The sequence below is a fragment of the Anomaloglossus baeobatrachus genome, chromosome 8 (assembly GCF_048569485.1).
Source record: "Anomaloglossus baeobatrachus isolate aAnoBae1 chromosome 8, aAnoBae1.hap1, whole genome shotgun sequence".
Taxonomy (NCBI): domain Eukaryota; kingdom Metazoa; phylum Chordata; class Amphibia; order Anura; family Aromobatidae; genus Anomaloglossus; species Anomaloglossus baeobatrachus.
In genome coordinates this window covers 111,026,206-111,039,135 of record NC_134360.1, presented here as the reverse complement: position 1 = coordinate 111,039,135, position 12,930 = coordinate 111,026,206, and the positions used below count along the sequence as shown (strand labels likewise).

Sequence of the window (12,930 nt, the reverse complement as noted above, 5' to 3'; positions counted from 1 at the left end):
GCATTAGTGGCTATTGGACTGTGACTGCAGATAAACTGTTCTATGGGTATTGTCTCTTCTTGATGTCCTGGCTGAAAGCTCCTGTACTGCTTAAGAGCCAAGAGACCAGCAATATGGAGGAGCTGCTGAAACAGTTGGTGCAGGCTAACATTAACCAACAACAGGCCAATGTCCAGCAACAACAGACCAATAGTTACCTCCAAAAGGCGCTTGAGCAGCAGCACCAAATGCAACAAGAGCAGTTAAACGCAATAAAGGAGTCCTTAGTTCGGCAGTTGAAAGACGCGGAGGACCGTGCACAAAGCTCTGCCAGTGCGCAGAAAGCCGTACAAAAGACTTTACTTAAAATGACTGCTGATAATGATGTGGAAGCATAGCTGGCAGTGTTTGAACGTATTGCAGAACGTCAGCGCCTACCGGTGGACACATGGGCTGAAGTGGTCGCTCCATTCCTGATCGGAGATCCGCAAAAGGCATATTATGATCTAAGTGAAGCTGATGCTATGGACTATATTAAACTAAAAGGAGAAATCCTGGCAAGGCTGGGAGTAAACACATATGTACGGGCACAGAGGGTACATCTATGGATTTTTGTGGCACATCAGCCAGCTCGTTCACAAATGCATGACCTCATCCATCTGGTAAAAAAATGGCTGCAACCAGAAACTTTGACACCCGCACAGATGGTGGAACGTGTTGTCCTAGACAAGTACCTGCGATCCTTACCGGCTAAGATCCAGAGGTGGGTCGGACAGGGTGACCCAACTAGCGCTGACCAGTTGGTGAATATGGTCGAGCGTTACAGCGCTTCTGAAAGCCTACTCCAGGGGACGCTTTCGCCTTGCTGGGGTTCTAGGAAATCGCCTGAAAGTCCTGCTAAAACTACTCCTTTTCCAAAAGAAGAGAATGTTGCAACTAGGGGTAGCAGGTCGACAAAGGACTATGTTAGCGGTGTGATTTCTCAGCAAGTCAACAGGCCCAGACTGAGGTCCCCAACTGGGAAGCAAGGGCCTATTCAGTGTTGGCGATGTCGTGGGCTTGGCCACGTAGCTGCTAACTGCCCATTAACTACAGAGCCGATGGACTGTAACACTACAAGGCATCTGTCACTATATGTACAGTCAGTCTGTGCTGCGGAGTTCCTCACTGGAAATGAACAACATGTGTGTTGCATTGAGGTCAACGGCTATTGTGTGAATGCCATCTTAGACTCTGGCAGTCAAGTAACCTTGGTACATGCTAGCTTGGTGGACCCTGGAGCAATAACAGATTCAAGTGTGGGCATTAGTTGCATACATGGCGATACTAAAAACTACCCCACAGCCTGGGTAACTGTTGGCACGCCCTTGGGGGCCAAAAGACATCAGGCGGTGATCCTAAAGACTATGTTGCATAGTGTAATCCTGGGGAGAGACTTTCCCGTATTCTGGGACTTGTGCAACATTAAAAATGGCGTGAACACCCCAGTTGAAGAAAAACTGGTGAACGATACCCTGGGGCTTGCCCCTGAGCCACTGGAGCAAGATGATGTGGGACCCACCACAGGGGTAGCTCCATAATCTATAGACTCTCCTCTGGCTATGTTTGCAGGTGAGGCGGACACACTAGAGGATGTTATAGAGATGCCAGGTCTTGAGGTGGCCCGTGATAATTTCGGGACCGCTCAACACCAAGATCCTACTTTAACAAGGGCATGGGAAAATGTGAAGGTCTCTGAGGGAAACCCAGTGTACCCAGGGGCTTAAAATGAGTTTCCACATGTGGCAGTGCAACAGGGCATGCTGTACCACATAGACAAGATGCGAGGAGTGGTGGTTGAACAGCTAGTGGTACCAAAATCCTTTTGTCAGGTGGTTTTAGACCTGGCACATAAACATCCCTTGGGGGGCCACCTGGCTGGAGAAAAGACAAAAGACCGTATTCTCCAACGTTTCTTTTCGCCGGGTCTGGTGGGAGATGTAACTCAGTACTGTCAGTCCTGTTCTACATGCCAGTTGACTGCGCCTATGACACATTTTAGAAGCCCCCTGGTACCCTTGCCAATAATAGAAGTGCCCTTTGAGAGAATAGCAATTGATATAGTTGGTCCTTTAGTTAAATCTGCCAGGGGTCATCAATACATTTTGGTGGTACTGGATTACGCCACCCGTTATCCGGAGGATGTACCCTTACGGAATGGCAATGCAAAAGCAATTTCAAAGGAGCTTTTTAACATGTTTTCTCGCACAGGCATTCCGAAAGAGATACTTATGGATCAGGGGACCCCCTTTATGTCTCATATACTCAAAGAACTATGTAAATTACTAAAAATCTCCCACCTGCGTACCTCAGTGTATCACCCTCAGACTGACGGTCTGGTCGAGCACTTTAATAAAACCCTAAAGGGGATGTTGAAAAGGGTGGTGGAAAAGGACAGGAGGGATTGGGATGCTCTCCTGCCATATCTCTTGTTCGCCATACGAGAGGTACCCCAATCCTCCACTGGCTTTTCACCTTTTGAATTGGTCTATGGGCGGCGTCCCAGAGTCCTGTTGGATATTGCCAAGGAGACTTGGGAGCAAGAGGTGACTCCTTACCGCAGTGTAGTTGAACATATAACACTCATGCAGGACAGAATTGCTGCAGTTATGCCCATAGTCAAAGAATGTTTGGAGCACGCACAAAGCGCCCAAAGCAGGGTGTACAACCGGGCGGCTAAAACACGAGTTTTTCAACCTGGGGATCGGGTGTTAGTGTTGGTACCTACTGTAGAAAATAAATGTCTTGCAAAATGGCAGGGGCCATACGAGGTGCTAGAAAGAGTAGGTGAAGTGAATTATAAGGTACACCAACCAGACAAGAGAAAACCCCAACAAATCTACCACATAAACTTGCTTAAGTCCTGGCGGGACAGAGAGAGTCTGGTAGCTGAGACTACCCTTGATGGTGGGCCTCGAGTGGCACCAACATCTGAGGTAAGTGGCCCCCAGATAGTACCACCAGAGGTGGGTATTGCAGACACGCTATCCAAGTCCCAAATACAAGAAACCAAGGAGTTCGTACAGAGAAACGCAGATATTTTTTCAGAACTACCTGGCCGTACTCACCTAATTAAACATGACATTGTCACTGACCCTCAGACACGAGTACGGTTAAAACCGTATCGAATTCCTGAGGCTCGGAGACAAGCCATTGCCCAAGAAGTAAAGAACATGCTGGCGCTCGGGGTTATTGAGGAGTCCCGGAGTGAGTGGGATAGTCCTATCGTGCTGGCGCCCAAGCCCGATGGGACTATCCGGTTTTGTAATGATTTTCGCAAGTTAAATGAGATATCGAAATTCGATGCCTACCCCATGCCAAGAGTTGATGAACTTATAGAGAGACTAGGTTCAGCCAGATACATATCCACTATTGACTTAACAAAAGGTTATTGGTAGATTCCCCTCACTGACTCGGCCAAAGAGAAAACTGCCTTTGTTACGCCACAGGGACTATTCCAGTACCGGGATATGCCATTTGGGTTGCATGGAGCCCCAGCCACCTTCCAACGACTAATGGATATCGTCCTAAAGCCCCATGGCCAGTATACATCCGCATATTTGGACGATATCATTATCTTTAGTGATAATTGAGAAACTCATTTGCCAAAGGTATAAGCTGTCTTGGACTCTCTAAGGGCTGCCGGGTTGACTGCCAATCCCAAGAAGTGTACATTGGGGTTGGAAGAAGCTCGCCATCTGGGCTACATAATTGGTAGGGGAGTTATAAAACCTCAGGCTAAAAAAGTGGACGCAATTCAGAATTGGCCACAACCGGTCACCAAAAGACAGGTCAGAGCCTTTTTGGGGATTGTTGGTTATTACTGGCGGTTCATCAAAAATTTTGCTACCATCGCAGCCCCACTCACAGATCTTACCAAGGGGTCAACCTCTGTCTCAGTTAAGTGGAATGCAGAAGCAGAAGACGCCTTTCAACGGTTGAAAAAGGCATTATGTGACCAACCAGTGTTGGTTACCCCAAACTTTAAACGGGAGTTTATTGTTCAAACAGATACCTCTGGTGTTGGCCTCGGCGCGGTGTTTTCACAAGAAGTGAACGGCGAGGAACACCCAGTGGGCTATCTAAGCAGAAAACTTACGGAGGCAGAAAAGAAATACAGTGTGGTTGAGCGAGAAGCCTTAGCTGTGAATTGGGCCCTGGAAACCCTGCGCTATTATTTACTAGGACGCCAATTTAGGCTAGTGACGGACCATTTACCCCTGACATGGATGTCCCAGGCAAAAGAGGGCAATGCGCGGGTGACACGCTGGTTCTTGGCGTTACAAAATTTTGCATGGGAACGCAGACGCGTTGTCTAGAATGCACTGCTTGGTAAGTCATTGTGTCCGACCCCACGGGCTCGAACAGAGGGAGGGGGTATGTGAGATGCCGAGGGGAGAAGTACTAGAGAACAGGTATGTTTCCCCTTGGTTCATTTCATATGCCTCCATGTACTGACTGTGGAGCAGTCAGCCCATGCAAATGGACTGGGAAAAGCTGGGAACATTATATCTGGCTCAGCAATAAGGTAGTCACTGAAGCCTGTTTATTTCAGTGTAATTTTGGGCTCGGTTTTTCCTGGAGCAATCAGTAGGAATGGCAGTGGGACTGGTTGCTCCCTTCTCCACATTAAATCCAGGTTTTTGATCCCTCACTGGATCAGCTGAAATAATCAGGAGGCATTCAGTGAAAGGAGCCTGCTGAGGATAGCAGGACAGGCTCATGGCTGCTGGGGCTGAGACTCAATACCTTTGCCTGCTGTGCTGAGGAACCAACACAGTAAGAGAATACTGTTTTGTTTGTTACATAGGTTTATTTTGTAGTTAGCATTCTGTTGTTAGTTAGTGGCCAGACGGCCTTAGACATTTATTTTCCTGTTTTTGCATGTGTAACACTGAGAGATAAGTGTACACAATAAACACAGCAGTGGCCGTATCTCTTTGGAACCTGTCAGTCTGCCGCTGTCATCTGTGAATCCATAGCCACTTGCTTGGACCAAAGCAAAGATCCCAGCTGAGCTATATTCCCTGTCTCACAGCAGTTATAGGATTACTCCGTCCTAGGTGCATTACTTTACCTTTATCAACATTAAATCCCATTTGCCAAGTATCTGCCTATTCTGACATCTTATCCAGATCTTTTTGTATTGTATTATCAAGGTCAGTTTTTAATATCCTACATAGTTTGGTGTCATCAGCAAAGACTGACACTTTACTATCAATCCCATCCACAAGGTCATTAATAAAGAGACTAAAAAGAATCGGTCCTAGCACAGATCCCTGCAGCACCCCACTGCTGACTATTGCCCATTTAGAGAATGTACCATTTATGACTACTTTGTTTCCTATCTTTTAGCCAATTCCTTACCCAATTGCATATAGTTTCCACTAGTCCTTGCTTCTGGAGCTTTAGTATAAGGCTATTATGTGGTACAGTATCAAATGCCTTTGCAAAGTCCAAATAAATCACATCAGCTGCATTACCAATATCCAGGTTTGCACTTACCCCCTCATAGAACCCCAACAGATTGGTTAGACACGACTTATCTTTCATGAATCCATGCTGTTTGTCAGTTATCATATTATTTTCTGCAATATATTTTTGCATGTCATCCCTTAAAATGCCCTCAAAAACTTTGCATACTACTGATGTCCGGCTTAGTGGACGATAGTTGCCTGGATCTATCCTCTTACCTTTTTTAAATATCGGTACCACATCGGCAATCCTCCAATCCTGAGGCACCAAGGCTGTTACAAGCGAGTCTAAAAAGATGAGATACAGCGGTCTGTCGATTACGGAGCTCAATTCCCTCAATATTCGTGGATGAATGCCATCTGGCCCTGGGGATTTGTCAATGTTTAATTTACTCAGACGTAGGCGTACTTCATCTTGTGTTAAATTAATTATATCGGGTGGTGACCTTTGATTTTTCACTTGTTGAATGATCCTTGGTACAGTCAGTTCCTTGGTGAACACAGATGAAAAATGCCTATTTAATATCTCAGTCTTTTGTTTGTCCTCTATAACTAACATGTTATTATATTTTAAGGGGCCGATACTATCTTTTGGGTTTTTTTTGGCATTAATGTATTTATAAAAGATTTCGGGATTTATATTAATGTCATTGGCGATTTTTGTTTCAGTAGCTAGTTTTGCTTGTTTGATTTCTTTTTTACATTTCCTATTGATATCTTTATACTTCTGAAATGCTATTTCTGTATTCTCAGCCTTTAAGATTTTAAACGCCCTTTGTTTTTGTTTTATTATACTTTGTACAGTCTTATTTATCCATAGTGGTTTCTTTTTATTCCTGGAGATTTTATTACCAGAGGGTATAAGTTTTTTACAGGACTCTAGTAGTATATTCTTAAACTTACCCCATTTATGTTCGGTATCCTCAGTTACCATGACTTTGTCCCAATCTACACCTTTAAGATCTTCCCTTAATTTGTTGAAATCAGCTTTCCTAAAATTCCAGGTTTTAGCATTTCCCCTTTGAAATGTTCTATTGAATATTACGTTGAAGCTTACCATATTATGATCGCTGGTGCCCAAGTGATCCCGGACCTGTACATCTGAAATTGTATCCGGTCTATTTGACAGGACCAGATCTAGCAAATTATCTCCCCTCGTCGGTTCATCTACCATCTGAGAGAGGAAGTTGTCTTGAATAGTAGATAAGAACTTACAGCTTTTAGCAGAACCAGAAGATTCTATGTCCCACTGTATGTCTGGATAGTTGAAATCCCCCATAATATGAACCCGATTATTATTATTAGCTACCTTTTCAATTTGATCCAGCATTTCACCCTCTATTTGTTCAGGTATGTTAGGAGGCTTATGGCAAACTCCAATTAGCATTTTTCCATTATTCCCCTCCCCATGTACATTTACTCATACTGACTCTACATTGTTGCAGTTCCCCCCCCAATGTCATCATTGAACACAGATTTTAGGTTAAATTTGATAAATATACACCCCCCACCACCTTTTTTTTCTTTCCGGTTTTTCCTAAATGTAGTATAACCCTGTATGTTTGTCACCCAGTCATGGCTTTCATCCAGCCAGGTTTCCGTAATGCCCACCACATGATAATCCATGGTTGACATAAGAGTCTCCAATTCATTCATTTTGTTTGCAAGACTTCTTGCATTTACCAGTAGACATTTAATACTATTAACACCTTTATTACTCCTAGCCTCCCTACGTTCCTTGCATGTCTCATCCCCCCCTAATCCTTCATTGACCCCTACCGTCTCACTGTCTCTATCTGTTCTATCTATCCCCTTTTTTGCTCCACTACCCTCCCTCCCCCTAGATCCTAATTTAAAAGCTCCTCCATCCATCTGACCATGTTCTCCCCCAGCACAGCTGCACCCTCCCCATTGAGGTGCAGCCCGTCCCTACCGTAGAGCCTGTAGCCGACTGAGAAGTCGGTCCAGTTCTCCATGAACCCGAATCCTTTCTTCCGGCACCAATTTCTAAGCCATGTATTTATCTCCCTAAGCTCCCACTGTCTTTCTAGTGACGCTCGTGGCACCAGTAGTATTTCTGAAAAAAACACCTTGGAGGTCCTGGAATTCAGCTTCTCTCCTAGTTCCCTGTAATCATTTTTAAGGACCTTCCACCTGCCTCTAACTTTGTCATTAGTACCAATGTGCACCATAACCGCTGGGGTTTCCCCAGCCCCACCCAGCAATCTGTCTATCTGATCCACAATATGCCGAACCCGAGCACCCAGTAGACAACACACTGTTCGGCATTCACGGTCTCGGCGACGGATGACCCTGTCTGTCCGCCTAATTAAAGAGTTGTACATGGTTGCTTCTCTTATTGGATGAATTTCAAGCTGCATGGATAATGTTCAGTTAAATGATGTGGACAGAAAGACTGAGGATATTTACATGTAGTCTGCAATCCACAACTAGGCAATGGCCACTGAGGTAATTTACATTAGATTAGCAATACAAAACTACATTACAATGAATGCTCAAAAGGGTCTGGCAGAAACAATAGTTTAGCAAGCATGAGTTAACACACAGAAAAACAATACGTCTGGCTAATATAAGAAATTTAACCCACGACACACATTGAAAAAAGTCTGTGCCGTCACAGGCTATAGTCAGCAGTGGGGTGCTGCAGGGATCTGTGCTAGGACCGATTCTTTTTAATCTCTTTATTAATAACCTTGTGGATGGGATTGATAGTAAAGTGTCAGTCTTTGCTGATGACACCAAACTATGTAGGATATTAAAAACTGACCTTGATAGTACAATATTGCAAAAAGATCTGGATAAGATGTCAGAATGGGCAGATACTTGGCAAATGAGATTTAATGTTGATAAATGTAAAGTAATGCACCTAGAATGGAGTAATCCTATAACTGCGTATACATTAAATGGAAGTAAACTCGGGACTACAGAACAGGAGAAGGACTTGGGTATTCTCATTACAAATAAGCTGAGCAGCAGCACTCAATGTCAAGCAGCAGCTGCTAAAGCAAACAAGATTTCAGGGTGTATAAAAAGATTAGATCCCGTGATCCCAACGTATTGTTACCCCTCTATAAATCACTTGTAAGGCCACATCTGGAATATGGGATCCAAATTTGGGCTCCACATTTTAAAAAGGACATTCAGAAGTTAGACTCAGTTCAAAGGCGGGCAACTAGACTACTACAAGGAATGGAAGGCCTCCCATATGATGACAGGTTGAAAAAGTTAGATATGTTTAGCTTAGAAAAAAGACAACTCAGAGGAGATCTCATTTATATGTATAAATACATGTGTGGTCAATATAAAGGACTGGCACATGACTTATTTCTTCCAAAGACAATACTAAGGACCAGGGGACACTCACTGCGAGTGGAAGAAAAGCGATTCTTACAGCTAAATAGGAAAGGGTTCTTTACAGTTAGAGCAGTCAGACTGTGGAATGCCCTACCACAAGAGGTAGTAATGGCAGATACTATAACTAACAGCTTTTAAAAAAAGGGCTGGATGATTTCCTCAGTACACAAAATATTTTTGGTTATAAATGACTTGGTGACCAAATGTAGAACTGGTGGAGGAAGATTGAACTAGATGGACCTAGGTCTTTTTTTCAATCTAAGTAACTATGTAACTGTATGGATGTCAGTCTGGAGAGCAGTGTACATTATAATAAATGTCAGTGTGGAGAGCAGTGTGCATTATACCCAGACATGTATGGATGTCAGTCTGGAGAGTGATGTGCATTATACCCAGACCTGCATGGATGTCAGTGTACAGCAGTGTGCATTATACCCAGACCTGTATGGATGTCAGTGTGGAGAGTAGTGTGCATTATACCCAGACCCGGATGCATGTCAGTGGAGAGCAGTGTACATTATACCCAGACCCGGATGAATGTCAGTGGAGAGCAGTGTGCATTATACCCAGTCCTGTATGGATATCAATGTGGAGAGCAGTGTGCACTATACCCAGACCTGTATGGATGTCAGTGTGGAGAGCAGTGTGCATTATACCTACACATGTATGGATGTCTGTCTGGAGAGCAGTGTGCATTTTAATTACAAATAAAATATGTCAGCACAACAAGTTATCTTATGTGACTCTCTAGGTGACTATGCAGATCGTACCTGACATGTGTTTCTTGTCTTGGGTAGAATCCTCACCTATCCAACGATGATTGTATATTCTATGAATATGACATGAATGTCTGAGTTGAGGAAACATGGTAGAATTGGATTTACTGTTTAAGTAATCTACAGAAGGCATACAATGGGCTTCTCACAAATAAACAAATTCCTATTATAAAAAATACTTGTATTAGTAGTGATATAAAAGCAGGAATCGCATGATAATTTTTGTTCAAGCACACTTATTTCAGCCTAAATACCTTTCACACAATTCAGCTAGTTCCATATACAAATAGCAGGCCAAGAGGAGGTCAAGCAATATGGGTGCCCCAATACTGTTCTTAGTGCACATTAAAACTGTTGCCAGTTGGCATCCTAGATAAAGCACACAAGTTATGGTGCACCTCCTCAACGTTGTCTCCCCCTAAGTCACCCTAGGTATCTCTGCCTAGGAAAAATCCGCACATTAATAAGAAAGGAAAGACAAGCACCCCTCAATGGGAAAGTATGGAAACCCAAAGAATGATCCAGTCCAAATGTATGTATTCCAAGAAAAAACAAGTAATCCTTTAACAAATATATCACAGTGTCAGTGCCCATAATAAAGAGCAGAATCAGTGCAAAGATAGCTCACTGTGGTACATACATTTACTAATGGGGTACATGGGCTCAGACCATCAACTAATGAGATGTCGTCTCTTAGGTAAGAGCATCCCTTCATACCTGTTAAGCATTATGCAGTAAAAAATATGTATGTCAAAGAACAACTGGCCCCTTCAATGATTGAGATCTCACATAGCTACCAACAAAAATCACAACCTCGACTTATTTCCTCAATCATGTTACTGGTTTATCAGGGGGAATCAGAATGCAGTCATAGCAGATAGCTCATGGAAATCATGGTGTCAGGATTGAAGTACATCTGTTCATCATGAAAGGCATCTTATCTGCTCACAAAGAAGGAGTTAGGAAAGCAAGAGGTAAAAAGGCCAATCCAAAAAACCTGTGAGCACATTGAAAGAATATATCCATGTGTTTTATACAGCCCCCTTATATCAGGACTATTGTCTTCATACTCCATATATCCAGATGTTAAGAAATCTTAAGGAATTTAGGAAATTAATATATCCGCCGTCGTTCAATTATCAGCCACGTTTCCCCTGTCTGCCACCAATTCTTTCTTAGTATGTTACTGAGACAATCAGCACTTTCTACCAATCAGTTGCCACGCCCCACCTGCACATTGACAGCATCATCCGGGTCAGTGATGCCATCCACCACGCAGATGCGCTCCCCCCAGCAACACCCATGCCATATACTGTATGTTATTTGCGTCATCTGGGTCAGCAACTCAGTTCCCCAGATAAGTTCCTTCTAACAACTCCCAATGTGGGCACATCAGCAGCATCCTACAGGTCAGCAGCTCCATCCACCCATTGGATGAGCTCACCTATAGAACCCCTCCAGCTTATGTGTAATTCTCCATGTGCTAAACATTTTACAGAGCATCACCTACATCCAAGGTCCCTGCTCTGCTTTCAACACCTTATTTTTTACCTCATCCTAGTTTGGAAACAAGGCAGGTGTCTTACAGGTAACCAAATGGGTCCCTCTAGTGCAGAGGTCTCAAATACGCAGGCCGCATGTGGCCCCTCAGGCTGCTTTTTGCGGCACGTGCCCCTTTTGACGAAAGTGGTTGGTGCAGTGGCCACAGCCATAACCGCTCACTGCTTTATTTCAGAATAACGTTTTATCGGCGCTTTGCAGAGTCAAACTTAATCTGCATTATTCCAATGTCAGTCACTGGTCAATCAGAGGCAAGCAGCTGATGCATATGACATTACCTGCTTGCATGTGTTTGGCCAGCGGCTGCTATTAGAATAGTGCAGAGAAAGCTTGACTCTGTCCAGCGGCAAAACGTTCATCTGAATTTTAGATGAAGCGCTGACAGCGGCTGCAATGCTCAAGGGGGGCTCGTACCTGTGGGCCGCAAGAAGCAGGGTAGAGAACACCGAGGGAACGACGGACAGGTGAGAAGAATGTTTTGGGGTGTGTTTGTGTGTGTGTGTATAGAATGGCACAATAGGGGACAGGATGGGTCATTGGTAGTGTGTGTGTGTGTGTGTGTGTGTGTGTGTGTGTGTGTGTGTGTGTGTGTGTGTGTGAAGAATGGCATAATAGGGGACCAAGATGGGATATTGCTAGTGTGTGTGTGTGTGTGTGTGCGTGTGTGTGTGCGTGTGTGTGTGTGTGTGCGTGTGTGTGTTTGACATTGAAATGGTTAAGAAATCAACCAGTGGAGAAATCTCCTTAATTGAGAATAGTGGTGGATATACACATTACAAAGTCGTTCACCACTGGGAATGAAGATCGGATATCATCAATCATTAGGAATAGTTTGTATGATTGTTTTACATCTTTATATATTTTCTAATCTGTTCCCTGGAATTTAGTCAGAATCACAGATAATGAATGATATTTTCTCTTTCCTTTCTACTGGATGTCTCCTAACAGGATATGATGTAAAATGTTGATGTCTGCTGTGTATTTTTATACTTTTTAATACGCGATTTTAGAAGAGGATCCGACTGCTGGGTACATTTCCCTTTCTACATTTTGTATGAATGGGGCTCTCCAATATTCTTTTGCTTTCTGCCAGAACAATCCCTTTCAGATGAAGGGAATGAATCTTTAGCCGCTTGTATGTGACAGTGAGCTGAAGCACAACATATTCTCATACCGGTAGAGACTTTGTCTGCTTAGTTGTCTAATGATGATGATGCTGGTGATGACAACTCCTCAATGCTGCTGTGATCTTTTTGTTTTAGCTCAGCAAGAAGATGACGAGTTTGTATGCCAAATTGTCTATGTCTTTTACCAAATGGTTTTCCATCAAGCAACAAGGGATGTTATAATAAAAGAGACACGTATCCTTTTACTTTGCAAGTTGTTTGATAAAAGGGACCCCCAGGAAGAAATGGATTTCACGGCTGCAGTTTTCATATCTTATCTACCCTGTAAAAAATGTATAAAATGTGCAGAAAAATAATATGGTGTATTGGTTTATATTTTGGCCAAAATTCACATGATCGCAACTCAATGTCAAGGGTCCTCATGTCTTGTGAGTCCCAAACAAATTAATTATAGGAATTTTCAAGAGCCCAGTCACCCTTTACTGCCACATTATACCTTTATCAAGCATGCTTGCTGTTTGCAAATGTGAGAAAAAGCGCTATAATTAAAGCTGCTGTCACTTTGTACTATGGGAGCACTGAAGCTACTTGGAGTTGCAA

General features: G+C 43.5%; 1 protein-coding gene across 1 annotated transcript in view; it reads left to right on the top strand.

Moving 5' to 3' along the window:
• KIFAP3 (kinesin associated protein 3) overlaps positions 1–12,930 on the top strand; it is a 347,223-nt gene that overhangs the window by 248,976 nt on the left and 85,317 nt on the right. The window contains exon 15 of the mRNA XM_075322100.1: positions 12,466–12,564. Coding sequence (XP_075178215.1) covers positions 12,466–12,564 — 99 coding nt within the window. The remainder of the gene's footprint in view (positions 1–12,465; positions 12,565–12,930) is intronic.